At 46.9% G+C, this 26044-nt stretch overlaps 1 protein-coding gene across 2 annotated transcripts in view; it reads right to left on the bottom strand.

The window, feature by feature from the left end:
* Window positions 1-18429, bottom strand: part of CAPZB (capping actin protein of muscle Z-line subunit beta) — a 70858-nt gene extending 52429 nt beyond the window's left edge. Inside the window, exon 1 of one of the 2 annotated variants that reach the window (XM_081923844.1) lies at window positions 18285-18429. In XM_081923844.1, the coding sequence (XP_081779970.1) occupies window positions 18285-18287 (3 nt within the window). In that variant the 5' untranslated portion in view covers window positions 18288-18429. The remainder of the gene's footprint in view (window positions 1-18284) is intronic. The other variant, XM_081923845.1, reaches the window with a different exon arrangement.
* Window positions 18430-26044: the final 7615 nt, after the last annotated feature.

The raw sequence follows: 26044 nt of genomic DNA, 5'->3' as shown, positions 1-26044 counted from the left end.
TTTCAGATGAAATATGGCTTGTGCATTGTCTTGCAGAGGGAACGTAAGAACAATGTTACCTTTGACGTTCCAGCAGTGGCCAAAATCTGCTGACCAAAACAGAGAAATTCTCCCCAGAGCCAATATCTCCCCACAGCCCCAGACCCCGACCAGAATTTTATGCTACATGCTCCCTCTAGACAGGCTGAGGTTGGGAGAGATGACGCCATTCTCTTTGACCCTGCATCTTCTGTGTTTCTGTTTATCTTCTGCATAATAGAAGGGATGCTGATTATTTGTACAACTTGTCATTAACCGTAACTGTGCAATTTGGCTGCTTTCATCCAGTGCCAAGGAGACCCACGGACTATAAACTTGACCGAAAAGAAGGATCCATTACCCAATAAGCGTGGCGTCAGGAGGAAGGAACAAGTGACATCAATAGCTTAAGCAGGGGGAGGAACTGCATCTCTCCCCTACATTTTACTAAGATGTTTGGCTAGCAATTAATGCTTTCGCCAGGGGCATTTCCTGCACACGTCTCTGCCCTCATAGCTTATGGGGCGTGTAACTTAGTCCAGCCAACAAATCATCAACTACTTACTGGAAAAACAGAATGAAAAAGCTTCCCTATGCCTCTGCAGCAGCAAGATAGCACCAAGGTTGCCTTGATTGTCATGCAGCAGGTTATGACTCAGTTGTATGGATTGCAGTATTTGTACTATGAACACAATTTTGTGTGTTTATGAAGGCCTGCTATGTGATGACCTACCTTGTATACAGACTTGTCCAAATATCCCTACTGCATGAGCGGGAAACCCTTTTTTAACCTGAGGGGCACATTCTATCATGGGGAATCCTCCAGGGGCCACATGCCAGTGATGGCTGTGGTCAGAAGCAAAAATGGCCAGAAGAATGGATGTGATTTCTTTTGGTAGAGCACACACTACACTCCAACCACATAAAAGCAGAAGTTTCCATACATATTTCCAGCCTCCATTGAAGCAAGCAACTGGCATAACCACAGCTTTAAGGGTACAGTCCAGCCAGGCAAAAGCACTCACAGAGGCCACAGATAGAGGGTCAAGTGAGTGGCATGCCCTGGGGAGACACCCTGAGGACCAGGCAGAGAAGCCTTGGGAACCACATGTGGCCCTTGGGCGGGCCTGAGGCTCCCTAGTCCTGCCCACATCTGTTGGTTAGTTCTTGTGCGATGTCTTTGGAATTCCCTGCCTACTAATATTCAGCAAAGCTCCTTTCTTGTGCTACTTTCTTGTGCTATTTTAGATGCCTGCAATTCAGTTTATTTCAGCCAGCCTATAATTTAGTTACACACACACACACACACACACACACACACATATATATATATATATGTCTGTTCCAGTAACAAGAAGCCGAAAGCACCAGCCTGAAGATGACGAGTGAGACCTCGTCGAAACGTCGCCTAGACACCCCAACTTTTACACGGGAAGACACCCGAGGACACCAAAACCTGCATTCCTGTACCCGTGAAAATCTACGAAAGCATATATATATATATATATATACATAAAAATCTACAGATTGTATCTGTGTATCACTGGTGATTATTTTCCTGTTTTATGCACATGGCTTATGGGTATTTCTTAAACAAGATATTGTAACTAAAGCTAAGTACATGTAATTGAAATAGTGTATATATACTTTCTTCCCCTGCTTACTCCTGCCTCCCTTACCTTCCATCCTCTGTTTCCCTCATGTCTATTTCTAGGCTGCAAAAACCTTGGAACACAGACATGCTCCTCTTCTTGTTTGGAAAGCAGCATGTCAGAGGGCACTAGTGAACAGGTTTGTGGTCATAATGCATTCCACCAGGATGCCTCAGAGGGAGGGATGGGAAGCAGGGCTTCTTTCATCAGCTTTGCTGAAAGGCCAGCTACTGCCCCCTGAATTGTTTCTATGCCAGCTAGCCATTATAAGAAAATTACTATTTAAAAACTGATGCCCCAGTTTGGTTTCTTCCTCTGCCTTCCCTGTCCCCTCTTCCCTTTCGTGTTGTGCTTTTCCGACCTTAAGCCTGCAAGTCTCTCTCGTTTTAATTGGCCAAAGCGCAGGATACCAAAGCTCTAAATAAAATAAAAAAGTAAGATAAATACTTTATTTTGGTACTGCTTTTATCCATGGTCCAGATAAATATCTGACAGAGTAGAATTCCAAGCAAGGAACATGACCAAAGAAGGTTATCACTGCCCAGCCAGTTCAGAACGGCATCAGTAGACAAGCATGAACTCAACGAATTGGCTTATTAAGCAGGAAGCTTGAAAATTATGTTTTATGCTCCCTCTTGCATGTTCCCCTTTTCACCACAAGCCACCCCCCAAAATACAGTGCCAGAAACTTTCACAGCAAAATATCAGCATTTTATTAAAGCAGCTATGGTATGTTCCTGGAATGTATGTATAGAGAAGCTGAAATTTGATGGGGAGAGGGGGAAAGAGACAAATAATCTAAGAACTTGAAAGATAAGAAGCAGAGGCGGAAATAGTTGCTTGATCCACTGGCTGCAGTAACAGCATTCAATCAAGGCAAAGCAAGTTAAAATGCTGTGTTTCAAACGAACGCTACAAAAAAACAAAACAAACCCCACTGCATGCAATTTGCATTCATAGCAACTGCATTTTGCAGAAGCCAGGATATTTTAGCAGCCGCTAAAGAGAGGAAGGAAATGGCATCAACATGCAGGCTGGGATGCGGCATAGAAATAAGCCCCAACAAGACACATGGTGTGTGCGCATGCCACATTTCTGCAGAAGCCTTAAATCCACCTTCTTAAGAATCTCAGCTTTCAAACCAAGTTTCTGTCCCTTACTGTGACAGTTAACAGGCAGCCAACATTAAAAATAAGCTGGTCTGGTCTGGCTGTAACCAGCATGTAAGAGACACTACCTGGATGTGCAAGGTATATATACCAGTGGTTCCCAAAGTGGGCAGTACTACCACTGGTGGGGGGGCAGTGGGATTACCCAGATGGGCACTAAGAGGCAAGGAGAGTGAAATGCTTATGACCTTGAAAAACTGGTATTACTAGATCAGGTTCACCCATTTTATTGAATTGGACTTTGAATAAACATGCAATTAACTGATACACTTCTGAATTTTATTGTGTCAATTATGTTCCTTAGTGGACTGTGCAAACCAATATACTGAATAATGTTTTTTGTAGTGTATGGCAGCGGGTGCTGGGAATGAGTTTATGGAACCCAAGCAGTGTTAGAAATTCCCAAGGTGCTTTTTTGCAATTGCCAGGTGCTTTTTTGCAATTGGCACTGATACAATTACTACCATGTGGAGATCTCTGGATGCCGGGTTGGCGACTGACATCTTCATCTGGCTACCCCCTCCAGCTTTCTTAAGCAGGTAAGTAGAACAGCTTACTTATTGCATTTATATCCCACTCTTTCCTACAATAAGTACATGACTCACCCCCTCCTCAGTTAAACCCTACAACAACCCTATGAGGTAGGTTAGGCTGAGACTGGCCCAAGGTCACCCAGTGAGCTTCATGACTGAGTGGAGGTTTGAGCACTGATCTTCAGGGTCCTAGTTTGACACACTAACCACTACACTAGACTACTTCTTCTACAAGGCAGCTGTATAAATCAAGTAGGTAAATAAATATGGGGAAAGCCAAATGTCACGTAGAGAAGGATCTGAAATATTTTCCTTGAATTTGCTTTATTCTGGATTGCTTTATTTGATGTTTTAATGTGTTATAAAACAAGATATTTTTTCTTTGAAATATAAAGCGGTATAGAAATGAAAAATCATCATCATCATGGGGGGGGGGTGCCTAGACACTGTGCTGGTGACCGTAACCTAAGCTTATGGTGCCATTTGGCGATTAGTTTAAATATCTGACACTGAACCCAAGGGGGCAGTGACCTGAGAAAGTTTGGGAACCACTAGTCTAGAGTTTGGCTTCACACTATGGCAAGCCTGAAAACTGACAACACCTACACACACACACACACACACACACACACACACACAAGCATGTTGTTTCTGGGTAGGCATCAGCTGAGGTACACGACCTGGGGCTCAAGGCAATCCATTTCGTTTTGCAGCAAAACCCTGCAATATAGAGATTTGTGCATTTACTCCCCACGCAAAGGAGAGCTGAACGAGAGACTGTTTTGATTTGCAGCTAAAATGAAAATATGGATGCCTCCCCATCATTTCCGCTAAGTCTCAGGACAGAGGAAGTTTGTATCCCCTCTGCTTGGTTGGCTTGGCTTTCTTACAAAGCCTGGGACAGATTTACGATACTAGCCATAAGCGTAGCAGTGGCAGCCGCCCAGAGACTTCAGCAGACATTAGCCAGTTCAGCCCTGCTGTGGCAGAGACAGCATCGGCTCCCCTTCCCACTCACAGCCTTTAACCACCATGGCTGTCGAGGGTGGAAGCTCTGTTGTCAGAGCTTCCACCTGCCAGAGCGGATGTGTTTACAAGAACAGGATTAACTTCACGAAGTCTCCCTATAAATTTGTTTTCCAAACACTGAGTCTTTTTTCAAAAGAAAAAGAAAAAGTTGGGGATTATACTTGGACAAGGAATGCTAAAAGGAATACTAGCTCACTTTGGGAGTTCACACACAGAGGGAGGATCAGGTTTTCACCATTCAATTCAATACCACTGGCCACAAGCTGGGAGAGAGTGCTGTTGTTGCATTCAGGACCTGCTTGCTGGCTTCTTTTTGGGCCACTGTGAGAACAGGATGTGAGGCGAGCAAACTCTTGCACTCATACCCTGGAACTAATAACAACTGTGTAAGTTTATCTGCAAGGCTGGTAAGACCAGCTTCTGTGCCACTGTGACAAAAGCAGCTGACATTGCACTAATCCTTTCCTCCTCACACCTCTACACATCTAAAACCACAAACAGGGGCTGTCAGGCACCTCCTGTGCATTCTGTGCTGCTACATCAGAAGTGGCACTGGCACACACACACACACACACACACACACACACTATTGCATGTTGTCACCAGGTCCCTGTTCATGGCAACAGAGGAACTTCTCCAACTGTGTGACAGGCCAGCTCCATCAGGCCTCCTCTTCCTCAACTGTCATCTGAGGGCAGCCATTCCATCAGAAGGCAGAATGGAAGAGGGGCTTGTTCCATCAGCTTTGCCAAAAGCCCAGCTCCATCAGGCATCTCCTGCCCCCAAACTGTGCCAGCTCGTCATTATAAGAACAGCAGCTTAAGAATTGGTGGTCTGAGTTTGATTTCCCCCCTCTTACCTCCCTGTCCCTTTTCCCTTGTGTGTCATGTTCCTTTTAGACTGTCAGCATGGAGGGACTGTCCTGTTTTAATTGAATGCACCTAAGCCACTCTGAAAGACCTTTTGGCTGAAGAGCAGGATAGAAACGCTCTAAAATCAAAATAATAGATTTATAAACTTCCATCTGCTCACAAAAAAAAGAAGAGCACAGTGTAAACTGGATCGCCTGCGCTGAAAGGAAGTTGGAAGCTATTCTGGTTGAGGAAAAGTCCATGCTGGTACAGAGAAAGCCCATTATTCTAAATCCAGCTCTAGGAGAATGGGTCCAGTGCGCTCTGTTCTCAACACAGGGTAGCAACAGACCCCTCTGGGCTCCTCATTTGGCACCTATCCCACATACAGTCCTCAAGCTACATTGACCCCCTCCCTCTTCTTTTTTAAAAAGGACTGTAGAAGCAGCTGCTGTGCCTCTTCCCTAATCCACCTGGTATTTTACAGATCTACATCTGGGGCGTTGATACGATCTTCTGTTGGCAGGCAAGCAAAACAAAACTCAGAGGGGGGCAAGGGAAGAGTAGAACTAAAGGCAATGCTAGCTTGAAACAAAGCTTGTTCTGGGAAGTTGCCAAGAAGTTTATCACAAAATCCTAACTGGCCCAACCCTCCGAAAGCAAACAGACAGAGAGGCCCAAGACTTACAGTGTGCTGAAACACAACAGCCTTGAACCCAAGGAGCCAACACTGAACCTGAGATCTTGTTTCTGCCCTGTGAAGTAAGGCCTGGTGTGGCAGTAGAAGAGTCGGGATGCTGGATCAGGCTAGTGGCCTTTCTAGTCAAACATCCTGATCTTGCAGTGGCCAACCAGATGCCCCAATGGGAAGCCCCAAAGCAAGACCTGAGCACAACAGCAACCCTGCCCTGCTGCAGTTTCCATCAAATCTTATTCAGAAGCAATGCTGCCTCCAGCTGTGGAGGCAGAGCACAGTCAACATGGCTAGTAGCCACCTATAGCCTTGTTCTCCCATGAATTTTAGTGCTGTGTGACAAAGTCATTCCTTTTGTTTGCCCTGAATCCTGCAACATTCAACTACAGTCATACCTCAGGTTAAAGTAGCTTCAGGTTGAGGGTTTCGGGTTGCGCTCCACGGCGACCCGGAAGTAACAGAACGCATTACTTCTGGGGACACTCAAAATGACGTCATGCGCAGCGAATTGCGACCCGCACAGACGCGGGTTGTGTTCGCTTAAGGATGCGAAGGGGGCTCCGGGACAGATCCCGTTCGCATCCAGAGGTACCACTGTACATTGGATGTTCATGAGTTCTAGTATTATGAGAGATGGGGAAGGACTGTAAGAAAGAAGGAAGGTAGGTGCACGGGTGGGGTGGGGGGAGTGGCTGAGGTTGACAAGGTAGTGAACCAGCCTCCATTGTTCCGAAGACTTGGAAGGGGGTGGAAGTGAGAGCTCTCACAAGCCTAATATAAGCCAAAATCGCCCAAACAAGTGCCCCAAAATGCCAACTCCCTCCAGTATGCCAGTAAATGAAGGAGAAGTGTGTGGAGAGCTGCCAAGGCATCAGTTGCCAGCAGGCTTAATGTATGCCCATCCTCTTATTGTCAGCTGCACCCTGGCACTGCATTAAGAGACCAGCTCCAGGCCCTGCCAAAACCTTATTACTGCCACCAGCGCTCTCTGGCCTGGCATTGGCTCCCACAGTTCCATTTATGTCTTGGCTTTTCTCGACTTCCCCCCTCAAAGCCTAGGGTTATATTTCCGACGCCTGCAGCGCGGAGACGCAGCAAGAGAGCCCAGCTAAAAAGCCACAGACATTGGTCCTCCAGATACTTTTCTATTTCTGGTATGCACCAGTGTGCAAAAAATAAAACTGGGGAAGGCAGGTAGCTGGAGATCAGTTTCAAGCTCAGTAACACAGTCCGCGTAAGAAGGAAAGAGTTGGGGGTCGGGGCAGGGCGGGGGTAAGGATAGCAGATACCCTAGAGAAATATCAGGGAGGTTTCATTTACAGCGCTGTTTTAAAAAGTTACTTGCAGGCAGTTTCTAAACAGTAATGAGGAAGTTATGGGCTGGGGAGCCAGATTAGAATGTTTGCCATGGAACAAGAACAGCAATGCCTCCCTCGGGTTCTGAATCCAGTATCAAACATCTATGAGCAGTAGGTATTAAGGTGAGCCTGGACTCTGCCCGAGTCTGTTGGCAATGCCAGGCCTCAGCTCAAGGGACATATGCATGATAATGCACATAAATGAGAAGAATGGCTCAAGGTAATGTCCCTCCCTCTCCCCTGAGGAGCAATACACTCTGCCTGCCTCTGAACATGGAAGTTCCACTTTGCCATCAGAGCCAATCCCTATTAGCAGACTTCCCTTGCACTATGACTTTGTCTAGTTCTCCTTTTCAAAACAAGCAACTATCACAACTGGGGGGTGACTGCAGCAGTTAGCATTGGCTTAGCCACTTTTCCCATGCAGCTGTTTCCTTACTGCATTTATATCCCACCCTTTTCTCCTCATTTAATCCCCACAACAATCCTGTGAAGTAGGTTAGATTGAGAGGCAGTGGATGGCTTGAGGTCATCCCATGAGCTTCATGGCCAAGTGAAGATTATAACCCTGGCCCTAGTCCAACACTCTAACCCCTACGTCACACTGTTGGGAGAGCCAGAGGAAGGCCTCACTCATTTTTCAGCACCTGGAGTCTCACTAAATCAGACGCAGGGAACACCTCAAAGACCCCCAAAGACTCCCTGGGTCTGTCACACATGACCTAACTGAGCAGACCATTCTTAATTTCCGCACACATGCACTCCTTGCTTTTTAAAAAGCAAGACATCTGGCTTCCTCTTCCAACATTTCAAGAGGAACTCCGCTAACCCGTTGACTAGGAAACCAAGTGCAAATTGTTCAGTTCCGTCGTCAATCATGCTTGGCAAGCACCAACACGGCATACGGTACAGAGAAGAGCAACGAGGGTGGGGAACTCGGGATGTACCACGCAGAAAACCCCTTTAAGGCCTGGAGAGAATGTGTACAACTGAACACACACAGAGGTGCACTTGAGCTTAACCCCATTAACTAGAACCGTGAGAGCTTCCATCCTCAAAAAAAACCATGTTCCCACACTATCTTTCTTAAACACATCTTGCTTGCTCAGACATTGTACCATGCTTGCAAAATGATTCAAGCAGAAAGGTTAGTCCACATGCACAGTGGTTCTCCTTTACAAAAAATATATGCTACGGTCCACAGCATAACAGAATGGAGATTTGTCTTAGGAGGCCGCTGCTTCACACATCCTGGGTGAGTGCTGCTGATTGCACAAGCTGGAATTACCACACGCAGCTAGCTGCTTTATGGCTAGGAAGAGTAGTACAGGGCTAGCTAGGAAGGGATCTGGAAGCCCTAGCGATGCCACAAACATCTGTAAAGCTGGAATGCGTTAAGAGCTCCATAAAGCAAAGGACCACTCCAAGTTCAAAACTTGTTCCTTGTTTCAGAACCCTGATTCAAGTGGGTGGGCACACCAACGATGCTGGACGGCATTGGTCGATTTCTCCAGCATGCCCAGACACTGCTTTAAAGCGCCGTTTGCTGCAGCCTCCTCACTTAATTAGCATCCTCAAGTTGAAAGTTGGACAACCCCCCCCCCCAGGAGGGAAGCAGCAGGGACCACCTCAAAGTACAAAGGCCACATGGATGTAACTACAGCTCTCTGAATCCTGACTCAGTGTTTCAAACCACCACACCACCCACTTCCCTCAGGATTTAGTTTTTCTTACCAATTTGAGACAAACGTACAAGCTTCAGTTCTGAAATTTTAGGACTTATTTACCAGTCATTATTGTGGTTAGTGTGTTAGTTGTGCTCGCAAGCATAACAGTCTTTCAGATTCACAGTGCTTTCTGTCAGCTCCCATGCGCGTAATCCTATTCTATGGACTGGGCCCCTGGGCCATAAAATGGCTTGGCCTGTCTGCAGCAGGGACATGGTTTGAACCCACATTCAAATTTAAAAGTGCTCTCTACTTTTCAATTGGCGACAAGGAATTCTCTTGTGCAGAGGCTTATAGAATCATAGAACTATAGGGTTAGAAGGAATCCCAAGGGTCATCTAGTCCGACCCCCTGCAAGACAGGAACCACAGCTAAAGAATCCCTGGCAGATGGCTATCCAATCTCTGTTTAGAAACCTCTCATGAAGTAAAGTCTGCCATCTTCTGATGGAGTCTGTTCCACTGTCAAACAACTCTTACTGTCAGGATGTTCTTCCTTATGCTTCTTACTGAATCTTGCAAAAGAAGTTCTAGGAACATGCTGAGAGCTCTCTGCAACTTACTGCTACTCCTTATAGGGGCCATCTTGAACTACACATTATGAGAATCAGCAAAGAACCCAAACTGTAGGGAGGCAAAATTCATTACCCAACTAGGCTTCCACCCAAGACTTTACAAAAAAACACACAATAACTTCAGTTTTCAACAGTGCTGCTACAGAAGAGCACCAGCAACAGGGCCAGACAGGCTTCTTTCAGGAGGGCATTCCACAACAGTGCCACCGCAACTGAACAGGTCACACCCGTGTTTCCACCAGAGTTATGCTCTGCCTCCACAGAAGCAGAAATGCTTTTGAATGTTGCTGGAAACAGGAGGAGAGAGGGCTCTTATGCCCAGATTCTGCTTGAGAGTTTCCCACAAGGGCATCTGGTTGGCCACTGTGAGAACAGGGTGCTGGACAAGATGGGCCAATGGCCAATAGATTCTTCTTATGCACAGTACATTTTGCCCAGCCCAACACTCTGGCAGCCACATACTAGACCAGTGGAGGTTTCCAAATGATAGCCACATGTGAAACACACTTCAGCAGAAGTCCCAACCCGGTTGTTACTGAAGCATGAGTGACCACAGTAGTTCTATCTTCTGAAAGACTAGCCTAAGGTGGTAAAGGGCATTCCTGACCACCCACTTTGACATGACCCATAAACACAAGGTTCCCAAAAGAATTTTGTAAGTTAAGATGGATGTTGGCAATGTAACACTGAAAATGCCTTTTTGAGGCATATTATGTGTTGGGCATGCACTGTAGAGATATTGTTCATATTCACTTTGTCTTGGGGAAATCCTTGATTTTCACCGATGCTTCTGTGGCGTAGGAACTAACAAATAATCAGCAAAGGTGGGTTCTGCAAGCTGTTATAGTGACCAAGGGACTTGTACTGTAAGGACAAATGTTCACCATCAGTCATCCAGCCATTTTAAAATCTCACTGGACTTTCTAGGTCTGAAGACATAGCTTACAACTATCAATTCCATTTAGATACCTATTTGGAATGCTTATATTAATGCAGTTTTATAATTAATATCAGATTTTAAAATTATCATTTGTTTTTACTTTTTCTGTTATAACTGCAGATGGAAATGTGGGAACTTAGGGTTCCCTCAAGCTGCTAATACCTCGTGTGCTGCTTTTAATATTATATTTTGCATTGTTGACCCCACCCTGGCACCTTGCGGCGAAGGGCAGGCTAATGAGTCTAACAACATCCACAACCCACATTCTGGGAATGAGTTCACTATTAGCATATATGAATACTAGGTTTGGGGACAAAGAACTGATGAAGGCTATTACCTCACTGAGCCCTCCTTGCAGCCTCTGATGGAAGCATTCGCCTGACTGCTATGGGAAATAGGATACCAAAGATGATGGACCTTTGCTCTGATCCATCAAGATTGCTCTTAAATCTGGAGGCCAACATTCTAAATAAGGGATAGTGAACCCAATGCCCTCCACAGATGTTGCTGAACTACAGCACCCATAATCCCTAGCTACTGGCAATGTTGGGCAAGGCTGATGGGAACTGGAGTTCCCAGCAACATCTGGAGGGCACCACCTTGGTTAAAGGTAAAGGGACCCCTGACCATTAGGTCCAGTCGTGACTGACTCTGGGGTTGCGGCGCTCATCTCACTTTATTGGCTGAGGGAGCCGGCGTACAGCTTCCGGGTCATGTGGCCAGCATGACTAAGCCGCTTCTGGCGAACCAGAGCAGCGCACGGAAACGCCGTTTACCTTCCCACCAGAGTGGTACCTATTTATCTACTTGCACTTGATGTGCTTTTGAACTGCTAGGTTGGCAGGAGCATGGACCAAGCAACGGGAGCTCACCCTGTCGCGGGGATTCGAACCGCCAACCTTCTGATCAGCAACTCCTAGGCTCTGTGGTTTAACCTACAGTGCCACCCGCGTCACCATAGCCCTAAATCCAACTCCAGCCAAGAATAGGAAAAGCCAAAGAAAAGACAGCAGGTGTTCTTAATACACCTTGGCTTGTGTGCCTATCTCTTGCTCAATCCTTGTTGTGCAGTTTTGGGCTTTGTCCCCTTAAAAAAATTCCCCAGTGGTTTGTTTTTTTAGTGGTTTTTTGGTACTTCTGCAAGCACACAATGTGTCCCCCACCAGAGGTACTATCCCTCCCCTAACACTCAATGGGAAACATTTCTGTGGAATTAAAAGCTGGCAAACAGTGGGAAGTGGTACACTTAGGGCAAAGACACTTAGGCAGCAGCCTTCTTTATAGGCAGTGCTCTGAATCCTCAAATACAACTTTGAGGTGCTTTCTTGTACTCCAGCAGACACTTTGGAGAAGAACTGGTAGAGACGAAGATGTTTTGTGCATTGAAAATTCACACGCGACAAGGCAACTGTGACAACCACTGCCAGCACATTCACAGGACAAAGTGCTTTTCGCCAGCTAGCACACCAACAGCAGCTTCCCCCTGCTCAGAGATGGTCTTGCCACTATTATCAGCCTGTGAACATCAAGACTTGACTACAGCTGCACATTACAGTGGAACGGAAGGTGGGGGACTCTCCTTCACTGGAAGGTTTTAAGCAGAGGTGGAATGGCCACCTGCTTTATTTAGAATACCTTGGATTGAATCCCTACTAGACCACGAAACTCACTGACCTTGGGCCAGTCACTACCTCTCAGCCTAACCTATCCAACAGGGCTGTTGTGGGGATTATATAAGAAGGAGAGCCATGTACCCTCCTTGGAGAAAAAGGTGGGATATAAATGCAACAAATCAATAATAATAGGTTTTTTTTTAAAAAAAACAACCTGATGAAAGGCAGAATAATGAAGAAAATGAATATGCCACACTAGGGTAACTACACTCTTGGTCTAGACAGGAGCAGAGAACACCCATGGGACTTGGCACCTCTTCCTTGGAACACTTCCTCACTCTCCATTTCTAGGGTGCCAAGTCAGCTGGGGAGGAGGAGAGAAACAGAAGCAACGCCTGCTGACAGCCCCCATCTCCTCCAAAAGGAGCCATTCCTATGGGCAAGTACAGTATCAAGCACTCTAAAAATAGACGAGCGCCACATTATACTGTATGCTTAAGTTTTACTGCCTGGGCAATGAATGCCGTATTGCTTCTACTAGAAATGCATGCCAAAACCAGGTAAGTGTCATGCTCAAGACTTAGCACACTCAGTAGAAAGAAAGAAAGAAAGAAAGAAAGAAAGAAAGAAAGAAAGAAAGAACAGTTAGTGGTTAGAAGTGTGGAACAGGCTTACCAGAAACCACTATACAGTGCAATGAGAGAAATATTGCAATATGCCATTTGCAAGGGTGTTTGCCACATACTAAACTTGGTCGCCCTGATGACCTCTATTAGGGAAGAGCAAGGGGGAGTGCAACCCTGTTGGTTCTCCTTGGCCCCTCGGCAGCTTTTTATTCCAATGACCATGGTGTTCTTCTGAAGCCACACAGAGAGCTGGGAGGTGGAAACACTATCTTGAAGTGGTTCAGCTCCTACCTTCAAGGTCGCTCCCAGAAAGTAGGACTAGGAGTTGGTTGCTCAGCAATATGGCTTTAGAGATCTATAAGAAACAGCTGGGAAATACCATCCAGGGATTCAGAGTGAAGTGCGGCCAGTATGCTCACAACACACAGTTCTCTCTCTCCATCTGACAGAAGAGGCTGTGAAGGTGTTGGACCGTTATCCTGGGACAGTGAAAGGCTGAAAGGAGACTAATAAACTGAGGCTAAATCCTGATAAGATGGAGTTACTGTGCGTGGGTGGTTCCCATGTCTTGGAATTAGGTTTATGACCTGTCCTACAGGGCTGCAGTCCCCCTGAAGGCACAGGTTTGTATTCTTAGAATACTGAATTCCCATGTGTCACTGGAGTCTCAAGGGGCTCCTGTGGCTAGGAGTACTTACCACTAGGTTAGGCTGATTCACCAGCTGCAGCCATTCCTAGATTGGGACAGCCTGGTCTCAGTTGTCCATGCTAGGTGACCTACCATCTGGACTACAGTAATGCTTCCTATGTGGGCTGCTCTTGAAGATGGTCCAAAGGCCACAGCTAGGACAGAACATGATTGCTAGCTAGTAACTGGGGCAGGTCAATGGACCATGTGTCCTGGAAGCACTGCACCAGCTGTCAGCAAGCTACTGGGCTCAATTGGTATTAGTCCTAGCATACAAATCCCTAAAAGGCTGGGGATGCAAGTAAAGATGCCTTCCCGATTCTCACCATTGCAAACCCTACAAACAGCAGATGAGGCCTTGTTGGTAACACCACCACAGGGGGTTTCCAAAGTTGGTGGTCAGCAAGGATATGGCCTTTTCAGTGTTGGTTTCCCATTTGTGGAATGCCCTCCCTAACAAGGAAAGTCTGTCTCCCTCATCATTGACTTTCATGACTAAAAATGTTCCTGTTTACCCAGGCATTCGATTCTCCTGCAAGTAGGGAGCCACCAGCAATTCACACAAAAGGAAGCTTTCCTTTTTTATTTTAAAAAGTGCATTAGGCAGACATACCTGCTCCTCAAAATGAAACGACACCCCGCTAAAATTTTGATGGTCTGTAAAATTTCAACATCTGCCTACGTTCGACTTAACTTGCAACCCTTCTTAACACGGCCAAGTGTTCCTGTGTACCCTGGATGTCTGTAAGTTCGCACAAACAGAACTCAGGTAAGTGAACAAATTTACGCCTCTGTTATGTGTACCCAGCAGTCAGAAATTCTGTAAGCATAAGTGCACACACCTGGCTGATCCCGGAACAATCTGCCCGCCACCATCCCAAGGAAGATGCAAGTGTGTGAAAGGACAACTTCCTCATTAACTACCAACAGCCCCGGGTTCTGTGCAAAAGATCTGCCCTGCATCATGAAGTTAACGTCATGCCCCGAATGCCAACTGTTAGGTATGAAAACGCATCATTTCCAGACAATTCCAAGTGCTTGTGCTATCAGTAGGCATAACTATTTTATGCATGCCTATATACTTCATGCCCCCAAATTTGAGGGAGACAGAGTAAGTATGCCTCTGAAAACGTTTCTAAGAATCACATGTTGGGGGAGAGCATTGTTGTACTCATGTCCATAGGCACCTGTCTGGCCACTGAGTGAAAAGGATGCTGGAACAGATGGGCATTTGGCCTGATCTAACAGAAGGGCATTTCTTATGTTTTGATGTGCACATACCCGGCTTTGAGGTTAGCAGGGTGGAATGAATGCATAGCATTTTTTACATTATATGGAAATACCCTAAAAGGTTTATTAGCCCCACAAGTCAGTCAGTGTGCCCAAGTATACTCATATAGGACAGGTGATAACAGAACTAGTGCAAAATTATATGAAACAGAAACAGGCTTGTTTCTTGAACTAAATCTGGCAGATATGAGACAGGAAAGGATGTTTTATCTTTCCACCTAACACAGACTTTCCAGACTACAGGTCTACTCACAACCCAGGCACTGACATGTTTCAATGTATATTTTTGCTGTTACACAGCTGTTTGTGTTGTGAGCTGTATTGGGCACATGAAAAAGCTACGTATAACTGAAAAAATGATAATGACAGCTGGTTACCTAACCATGAGCAGAACATAAGAACAGGAGAGAAGATGCCCTATGCATCAGATCAGTTGCCCAGCTAGTCCAGCCTCCTGTTCTCAGAGGGGCCAACTAGATGTTCCAACAGCAGGCCCACAAACATCCAGTTTCCACAACTGGAAGTTCTGGCTCCTTCCTCCCCAATCTATACCGCCAAACCTAATCCCCAAATTCAGGGAGGAACATTTGCTTTGTACGCAGGTGTTATCAGGCTCAAGACCTGTCACCTGGCATCTCCAGTTAAAGGAGTTAATGGGCCTTCAGTTAAAGTCAGTCACTGGCAAGACTCTCAGCCTGAGATCTTGGAGAGCTGCTGCCAGTCAGAATAAATAATACTCAGCTAGATGGGTCTGGCTCTGTATAAGACCACTTCACATATAGCAGACTAGCAAGCAGCTTAATTAAAGAGCCCTTTTTTGCTCTCTGTAAGGGCAGCCATACAGTTAAGTTAATTGCGCAGAACAAGCCATCACACAGAATGAATTAGTAACTTGAGAGAGATTTGCCACATGGATTGCCCAGTCATTCAAAGGGACCTGTGCACGAGCTGGCACACTTTTGTACCAATCTGCAATCTGTTCACACCATCACCACCTCAGGTTTCCAGGAGATTATGCACACTACAACAGCTCCCTTTGAAAGAGGAAAGCCATGACATTTGCTGAGTGCCATACGGTGTTTGCTAGTGCAAGGTCCTCCTACTGTCTTAGAGACCACAGTGACAGCTACCAAACCACAGCAGTCACTGCAGAAATGCCCCACCTTTATGACTCAATGAGACAAGCCGTGCCTGTGTTTCCCACCAAAACTCCTTCGACCGAGTCCAGCAGATACAACAGTCTTCGTCAACATCCCCCCACTCCACAACAAATGTTCTGGACTACAACTCCCATCAGCCCCAGCCAGTACAGCTAATGGAATCTGTAGTCCAAAACATCTGGGGGGGGGTGCCAGGTTGACCAAGAAAGGGATATGAGATAGTGAAGAGACATTGTAGACAATTGGAACACACTGCCACTTTCTACAGGTAAGCTGTAGTTCCACCGACACCAGGCCAATGCTCTACCTGAAGCGATTTCAAAGTGTCCTGGTCATGAAAACTCCAAGTGCAAGAAGAATTAGGATGCCTCTTTAAAACTACATTGGTAAGTCCTTCCCATTTACAAGCAACTGCCTAACAGCCAAGTCTACAACCATGTTATCATGTAAAGGAGGCTATGGGTAATTTTCTTTTTTACTGTTATTTTTCACCCACTCATGGAAACCCCCAGTTGTCTCCTACTCAAGGTGTTCAAAATACCCTGGGAGCCAGGTGCATTTTGCTATTGGAGGTGGTCTAATTGTGACTATGTGGAGATTTCTGGGTGCCAGGTAGCGACTGAAATATCCGTTGAGCCAGTGTCATGTGCTTCTGTGTTGCCATGTGAATCATGGATCCCTTGCTGGGCATCTTAGTTCCCTATCACCAGTGCAGGGCTGAGTACAGATATATTTCACTGTGCTGCAGGCCACCCAAATGGAACTCATGCCTCTGCCTTAAAGGGTAAAGGGACCCCTGACCGTTAGGTCTACTCGCAGACGACTCTGGGGTTGCGGCACACATCTCACTCTATAGGCCGAGAGAGCCGGCGTTTGTCCGCAGACATGTGGCCAGCATGACAAAGCCGCTTCTGGCGAACCAGAGCACTGCACGGAAACACCATTTACCTTCCCGCTGGAGCAGTACCTATTTATCTACTTGCACCTGACGTGCTTTCGAACTGCTAGGTTGGCATGAGAGCCTCTGCCTTAGTCCATAGTTAATACCTTTTCCACTGTTGTGCGTTTCACCTTCTTGCATACTGGGACAAGTGAACAGTTCTAAGAGCAAACTACAGTCAAGCAATGTAGCTGATATCATAGAATTGTAGAACTGTAATGTTGAAAGGGACCCCAAGTGTCATCTAGTTCAACAGACATTCTGTTGCGGCTACTGTAACCTAGATTTAAGGCACCATTTGGCACCTAGCTTATGTATCTGAGTTTCTAACATTGCCTACTCGGTATATTCCCCAACAATCACTACATCTCACACCAGCTCCACCCCCCAATCCCATCTCTCTTATACAATTCTTTCTCACCAGCTAATAAACCCACAACCACAGCCACTGCCATCTTACTTGCCCTCTTGACCTCAACACCACCACTGCCTCCTGCAAGGCCTTCCACAATCACATGTAGCTTTGGCTACATGGTGTCACCACAAAAACAAGCTGCACCCTACAGTCCTCTATCTGTCCTCTTCTCCCCCACCACCAATTCAGCATGCAGTGGGGCGGGGAGAAAAAGCAACACGGGGAGGAACTTCCCTTCCTGACAGATACACCCTCTTCCCATTTCCCCCGCCCAGGCCTTGCCTCTCCCCCAGAGCCACACCCAGCCCCTTTCCTCTCTTTACTCCAACCCAGACCCTGACAGGAAGCACAAATCACTCTCCTCAAGCCACCACTACCCGATTCATCTCCCCAAAAATACAAATGCACATCTGGCTGCTCCTCCTACTCCCCCCCCAGCGTATCTACAACGCCTCCCCACTTTTTACTCCAGCCCAGATCCTGACAGGAAGCACAGGTAACCGCCGAAAGTGACACCTGGAGTCTTCTTTCCTCCCCGGTCCCCTCTCCCACCCCCCACAGTGGCCGCTCCCCCAGGAGGCCTCAGACCGGCCCTTCCTTCCTCCCCCCCCCCCCCACATCCAGGACCTGACAGGGAGCGCGAATAACTCTTTCTCTCCCACACCCAGCCCTGCTCCAGAACCAGATCGGGTCCTGGCTTTTATCCCCCGCCTCACCACCCCGATCCTGGCCAGAAGCACAAATAACCCCCTCGACACCCCCCATTACCCTACCAGCAGCCACAGCAACTGGCTCCCCCGCCCCCGAGCTGTAACCCCTGCCTGTCCCCTTTTCACCCCAGACAGGGAGCACCACCAACTCCCCCCGTGAGCCCTCCGAGTGACACCTGGATTCTCCGCCCCCCCCGCTCCCCTCAGCAGCGGCCCCTCCCCCAAGAGGACCCAGGCCGGCCTTTCCCTCACAGGAAGCGGCTCCCCACTTCCCCAGAGGAGTCGCCGTCTTCTCACCATGGTGCCTCCTCGGGACGGGGCCTCTCAGCAGTGGCGGGGGGGCGGGGGCGGCGGCTACGACGGCGGCTCTTCAGTCCCTCCGTCCGGCCTCTCCGAATTCTGAGCCAGGCCGCAGCCCTCCTCCACCGCCTCCCTTCTTCTTCTTCTTTTTGCCACTTCCGCCGTTGCCTAGCAGTAGCGCATCCGGGTCAGCGGCGCGCGAGCGCGCGAGAATAGGAACCGCCACCGCCACCCCTCAGCTCGTCAGCCAATCAGAAGGCGGCTCGCCGGCCATCGCCAAGTATGGAGCTGGAGGCGGCGCGCGGCGCGGGAAGGAGTGGGAGAGACCATTTTGGGTATGAATGGAAAGGGGGAGCAGGCGCAGGTTGTGGGAGGGACCATTTGGTTTAAAGAGGGGAGGGGGAATCTCAGGATAAGGGGATGCGAAGGGTTTGGGAGGTAGAGTCCATTGGGAGGGCTAATGAGGGGGGAGAGTGAGCGCAAAGGCGTGGGAGAGACCATTATGCTGAAGAGGGGAAGGGGAAATCCAGAGCAAGAAAGGAAGGACTTGGGAGGGAGAGACCATTTGCTAGCTGGAGCGGGAGGAGGGTTTGGGAAGGGAGAGACCAACTGGTGGGTAATAGAGAGAGGGGACAGCATGAAATTGTGCGGGGGGGGGGTTGACTCAAGGTGGGAAGAGCCTGTTTCCCCTTAATCTGCAACATTTACCCAGAGTTTAAAGGCAAAGGGTGCCTCCCTCCACTGCTTGATCCCAACAATAGGTTCAGAGAGGGTAGACTGCTCCTGAGGTTGGAGGTTCTTTTCTTAAATGTCATGGCTGTTATATTCCTTGGGGAATTCAATACATAATAATAATATGAGCCTGCTGGGTCACCCCAAAGAGACATTCTATGCCCTTCTTCAGTTTTCCTACATCCTAAACCTGTGGGTTTAAGCAGGAGTGGTACTATTACAACTGTGACTGTGAATCATGAGAAGGAGGAGACTTGATGGAGGGGCATCAGCTTTCTATGCAAAGCATCCAAGATTGGATCCCCAGCATCTCCAGGTAGGGCTGGCAACATCCCTGCCTCAAACCCCGGAGAGCTGCTGCCACTCAACAATGCTGAGCTAGATGAACCAAATTTTTGACTCAGTATGTGGCCGCTTCCTTTGTTTATATAGTCCCAATAAGGTTGTTTAACAGCAATGAGGGGTTGCACTCCTTCTGCAGTTTCGTAGTTTTGGGGTGCTCCTAGATCCATCACTTGTCAGAGGCCCAGGTGACCTCAGCAGCTCAGAACACGTTTTAACTTTGGTTGATGTGTCCACTATGCCTGTTCCTCAACAGAGAGAGGCTTGCCATAGCAGTCCATACATTAGTAATCTCACAATTAGACTACTGTAGTTGCAATATTCATGGCGCTTCAGCGCCTGATTTCTGCAAATCAAGGCACGAGAGTGGGGCAGCCAGCCTCTGCCTTGCTCCATTGGCAACTCTATATACCACCCTACCCTGTCTTCCTATTACAGTGGTACCTCGGGTTAAGTACTTAATTCGTTCCGGAGGTCCGTTCTTAACCTGAAACTGTTCTTAACCTGAAGCACCACTTTAGCTAATGGGGCCTCCTGCTGCTGCCAAGCTGCCAGAGCACAATTTCTGTTCTCATCCTGAAGCAAAGTTCTTAACCCGAGATTCTATTTCTGGGTTAGCGGAGTCTGTAACCTGAAGCGTATGTAACCCGAGGTCCCACTGTATGTGCTTTCCCCATAACCAGGAAGTGAGACGTGCACTGTAGAAACTGTTCCACTTTCAGCAGAATTTAAAGACATTTCCTGGACAGATAACAGAATCAGAGCTGCTGCAGTACAGTATTTGACGTGGATGGGACGGGGTATTCCGATATATTGGAGCTGTAACAGGAACCGCATGTCCCCGGGGGAGAACTGTTTCAGTTTTTCCACAGACATCACATCAAACACACGGGTCCTGCAGGCTGGAGAACTGCTTTGATCTCACTGTGAATTGTGTTACGGCAGGCTGCTTTGTGGCTGGGAGCAGAAAGGCTGCCTGCTCTCGCAGAATTGGTAAAATGCCCACTGCTATGGATGGAGGACAGCCTTTCTGTTCCTCTATTGTTCCATGGAGTCACCCTGCCCCCTCTCTCGCTGCGCCTGCCTTCTGTTTTGACCTAGAGGTTTCCCTAAAATTAATCCCGGTACTGGTGCATGCTGACAGTTCTCGGTTCAAGTCTTTCCCCCTTTCTTCCGGGTTACTGATGCGCACCAGCGCATAGGTGCATGGATTAAATCACAGCTTCAGAGGAAAATGTTGATCATAAGAAACAGCTTTGCACCGATTCAGACCATGTAGCTCGCTGTTGTCCACACCAAGGATAGCCAAGGTGGTGCCCTCCACAACTCTTCCAGGTTGCTGATGTGCACCGACACATTAAGGGCATGGTTTAAATCGCAGCATCAAAGAAGAATGTTGTTCATAAGAAACAGCCTTGCACAGAGTCCGGTAGAGCCATAGCTACGTGGGGGCTAACTGGGTTTTTTGCCCCTGGTGACACCTCCAGCCTGTGTGTGTGAGTACACAAATGCGTAGGGGTGGGTGTACTAAACTGGGTCTTTGACCCGGGTGAAATAAAACCTAGTTTTACCCCTGGAGCCATTGGTCCATCTAGTTCATTACTACCCACACCAAGGGTAGACATATTAGTGCCTACAATCTATGCTTGTTCCCATTATCCTTGACCGCTGAATTACCTTCTCTTTTTCCTCACCTTCCACACACACATCTCAGGGTGATATTCAAAATGCAATAAAGACAGCTTTAAAACCGCTGGAATGAACACAGATAACCTTAAAAGCAATACAGTATAAAGAAGACACCCGTGGCAGACACCTGTTTATCCAGCTGCGAAGGCCTGTTGGAACAGAAGTGCCTTCAGTTGTTTTTTTAAAAAAATGTAGCTAAAGTGATCGGTTTCTTGGCAGGGTTGCTGTTCCACAGCAGAGGAGCAGCTACACCGAAGGCCCTGCTGTGTGTTATGGTGAAGTGGGCTCCTGAGATCTTTTTAGTTTAGAGAAAAGGCAAGCAGGAGGTGACATGATAGCATAAAATGATGCATGGCACGGGGAATGCAGATACAGAGAAACTTGTCTCCCTCTCTCATCATGCTAGAACTGGTGGACACCCAGTGAAGCTGAATATCAGAAGATACAAGACGGAGAAAAGGAAGCCCTCCTTCATGCAGCACGTAGTTAAACAATGGAACTCACTCCCACAAGAGGCAGCGATGGCCACTGGTTTGTATGGTTGTAAAAGTGGATTAGACATATTCACAGGGCTGTCAGTGGATGATACCTATGTCCTCTGCCTGTTGCTGTAAACCACAGAAGGCGAGAGCGCTCCTGTGCTCTAATCCTAACTGACCGTTTCCCAGAGGTTGGCCACTGTGAGAACAAAACATGGGTGTAGCAAATATTATTGAAAAGCATTGAAAGTATTCAATTATCTGAGGTTCTCCCTGCCCCCCCAGCAGAAGCTTGCCCCCCGCAACTTTGATTTCCTAAAAGAACAACTCAACAACTTTGGCTGCCCCCCTCCCAACCCAAATCCTGGCTACGCCCATGGAAAAAGATGTGGGAGAAGCGCATCTACTGGATAGCTCAGTTGGGTAGAGCATGGTGCTGATAACACCAAGGTTGCAGTTTTGATGCCCGTAAGGAACAGCTGCAAAGGAGGTTGGACTACTAGGGTCCCTCCAAACTCTTATGATTCTATGCCTAGATGAGCAATTGGCCTGATCCAGCAGGCTCTTACTATGTTTAGGAGAGCTTCTTATGTGCAAAAGAGCTTTCTGCGTTCCTGATCTTGATTACTTGGTACTCAGCCTCATCCAGCTGTCTGTGCTCATTTACCACCCTGTGAGCCTTAAGCTTTCATTCACGCAGAGGTCTCCCCCACCCCATGTCCTACAACGCATCGCCCTAGGCGTTCACTCCATCCGCTTTCCCACCAAACAAATGTGCTCATTTCCAAACGGGCCCTGCCATAAACATCCACGTGCATGCAGCTGGTCCTCATTTCAGAGCATGTTCTCTCGGAGGCTGGAGAGCGCAAACATTTTTTGGCCGGTGAACTTAAATGCAAATATTTGGGGCAAAAACGAAAAGCAGCTGTTTGATCCTTTTTATACCTCTTCTTAAGAGCAAATACAAACCCCCTCTCCCACCACCACCACCCCGGTGCTTGTCTCTGAGCCATAAAGGAGGGGGAAACATCCTTGCCTTGAACTCTGGTTGTGTACTAAATAATGATTAAGGAAATGATGCTACATGGAATAACGAATCATTCAGGAATCTCTACGGCCTTTTGAACACACATGGAGTACCACCTTCCATAGGGTGGGGGGCAGACTGAATTGAGCCAAAAGAGAAAATCCTAAGAGATTTCCCTTGGCTTATGATTTATTTATTTGTTAAGGTATTCTGTTATAAAGGAGAATGGAGGTCCAAAATGAATCTCAGGCAGTGTCTACAAGTTCTGTCATTATGAGAGAGGGACAAAAACTTATATGCACCTTCTCCATGTCATGACTAATTTTATCGCCTTTTCTCTAAACTAAAAAGTCCCAAATGCTGCAACCGTTGTTTGTAGGGGAGTTGTTCCGTCCTCCTGATCATTTTGAGCTGCCTTTTCTGAATCTTTTCCAACTCTGCAATATCCTTTTTGAGGTGACCAGAACTGTACGCTGTACTCCAAATGCAGTCACATCAATGGTCTGGCTCCATTTAAAGCATCTTATTAGATCCTGTATCTCCCAGTTACAAGCATACTAACAAACATAGCCAAAGAGGTTAGCTTGATAGCACTCAACCTGTTCGCAAAGGCACCCCATATGCATTTAATAAGGGGTCTTTTGGATCGCATGGGCAGTGACAATCAATTCCCATACACACACTTCCTCTCTCTATGTTACAGGAAAGGGAGGGCGGGGGAGATGCTGTCTTTATGAGCATTGGAAAGCATTTCATCACAGTGAGCCAGGATTTCTTCTTTAAAAGGGTTTTTTTAAGTCTGGGGTTTGCGGCAGATCTCACAAAGATTCACTGCATGTGGAAAGAAGCCATAACCACTGGCCTTAAACAAAAGAGAGCTCTCTTTAACTCAGTAACCCCCAAATGTTAAGCTATGGGACAGGTCAGATCCATGCATGACAAGGTTTCCCATCTGTCCTTTAAGATCAGTCTCTGAGGCCCCACTGGCATTAGATCATAGTGTGCTCTGGTAGCCTGTAGGTTAGATTACTGCACATGGGGCTACTCCCAAAGACTGTTTGGAAACTGCACCTAGTGCAGAAGTCATCAGATGGATTAACTGGGACCAGAGTTCCTTGAAAGAGGGACTGGTGGTTAAACCACTCTGGGATTTGTTGCTCAGTGAGGGAAACAGGAACCCTACTAACAAATCTCAGCTCTACAGTCCCCAGGATAATTTGGGGGTTAGCCATTCCTGTTAAAGTGGTACAAGAGTGCTTTAAATGCATGGTGCGGACGTGACAGAGTGGTTAACTTGTTATTTACTAATCACTGTGAATGTGGCTTCTTTAAAAGCTTACTCACTATCATGCTATGAACCTGGTTCCCCTCTGACTCCCCTCTTGCCCTTAAAAATTCCTCTCCTTTTTCCTTATTTATTTATCAGGCTCGGCATTATGAAAAGTGCTTGTAAAAGTCATGAGATGGCGGCGGGGAGGATTTGGAAACAGCGTCATCTGATAATAAATATCCACAATTGCATCGGATGGGTTTAATTGCTGGTGTGTGTCCATGGCAACTGAACAGGGGGGACGACCATGACCTTTTGTATACATTTTTTGCTCTGCCATCAACTTTCTTTCCCAGGAGGTGGGAAATGGATTCAAGGCTGCTAATGGAAAACGTCTTCCAGACTGCTCTTTGATAGCCTGGCGACTCCCGGATTAAAAAGCAGTAGACGGAATTCACCAAAAAAAAGAAAAAAGTCAGACTTAGGAAACAATTAGATGGGATGTTTTCCATACCTCTCAAATAGAATTTTGCACCCTGGGGAATCTAATGCATGATGACTGCCAGAGACCACAGGTGGGGGAAGAGAAGTTCTTTGGGATAATACGATACATATTCAAGAATGAAATCATTCTCAGCGAGACTGAGAGATACATTTAAACTGGTATACTGTTGGTATATTACCACGGTTATGTCATCACACAAATGCAGCTGAGAGTAGGCTGTGCTGGAAAGGGTGCAACCAGATTGGCACGAGGTTCCACATGGTGATGGTCCTGTCCTGTGGTACAGGCGGTGTTGCCATGTCACATGGGGCACGTCCCATGCCAGGCATGCATGCACCCTCATAACCCTATCCTCCCCTTGAGCCCAGCTTGGTTTTTCTTCCTTTGTGCTTCCTCACATCACTAAGCCCTGGAGACGGAGGTTAATTGGGAGTGGGGAGGGAACAGAAGAGCAGAATCCCCCACCATTAGAGCCTATGCCATAATTTGTAGGTGGCTCCAACCAGGCTAAAGCTTGCAAGTTGTGTCCACAGTTATCATCATCATAATTTAAAGGCTCTCTCACCTACCTGGATATTCAAGACCTTCCCTTGCCACCTGCGGGAGCTGTGGAGGAGACAGGCAAACCTGGAGACTGCAGGTCAGTCCTGAAGGTGTGGCAACCCTAGGTACAGACTTGGTGGGTCAGTGTTTGTCTGATTGGTTACTACCATCAGCAGCCAGTGAGAGAAATATCAAGACCTTGAGAACGCCTTGATATTTACATTTTTTTTAAATGGCATGTTGTTGTTGTTTAGTCGTTTAGTCGTGTCCGACTCTTCGTGACCCCATGGACCAGAGCACGCCAGGCACCTCTGTCCTCCACTGCCTCCCGCAGTTTGGTCAAACTCATGCTGGTAACCTCGAAAACACTATCCAACCATCTTGTCCTCTGTCGCCTCCTTCTCCTTGTGCCCTCCATCTTTCCCAACATCAGGGTCTTTTCCAGAGAGTCTTCAGTAATAGTTCATTGTGCATTGTGAATGCACTGACCGAAATTGTATTTTGCATGTTCAGTTTTAATTATCATGCAGTTGCAGTTTCCTTTTAATTTTGTTATTTTAATATGTTACTGGAATATATACTTTTGATTGACTAAAGAATGAATATATATTATATCATACCATATCATGTTATATATATATAAAACCCCACCTTTTCACAGATACAAGTAAGGACATTCTTTGTGTATTTGTAACTTCCTTTTCATTAACACCATCAATTGCAGCTTAATTTGCACATCACTCTTTTCTGCCATCCGTATGTCAAACTGAAGCTAAGTGGAGTTTGCTTTTTTACAAGTAGGGATACGCATTGTTTTTACTGTTTATTTAAAATATGAATATATATACAACAGAAAAAAGTAGGAATATGGTATTGAATGTATATCCTTTTATTTAATGCCCCCAGCCCCAGCTAGCTCAGGGCAACATACAATCTCCCCAGTCACCCATACATTTGTTTAATCTTCACAACAACCCTGCGAGGTAGTGTAAGCTAAGTGGCTGGCCTTACCTCACCTATTGAGCTCCATGGCTGGGGGGATTTGAACCCAGAACCACCCTATGCCCTTGCACAACAAAGTAACTTTGTTTTTGATCTGCATTTACATTCACATCTTTGGAAAGGGGGTTTGTAAATATCACACAATAAAACTGACGCGCTGAAGGGCCA

The sequence above is a fragment of the Podarcis melisellensis genome, assembly GCF_964234715.1.
Source record: "Podarcis melisellensis genome assembly, chromosome: 8".
Taxonomy (NCBI): domain Eukaryota; kingdom Metazoa; phylum Chordata; class Lepidosauria; order Squamata; family Lacertidae; genus Podarcis; species Podarcis melisellensis.
This window is presented reverse-complemented; position numbering and strand designations above follow the sequence as displayed.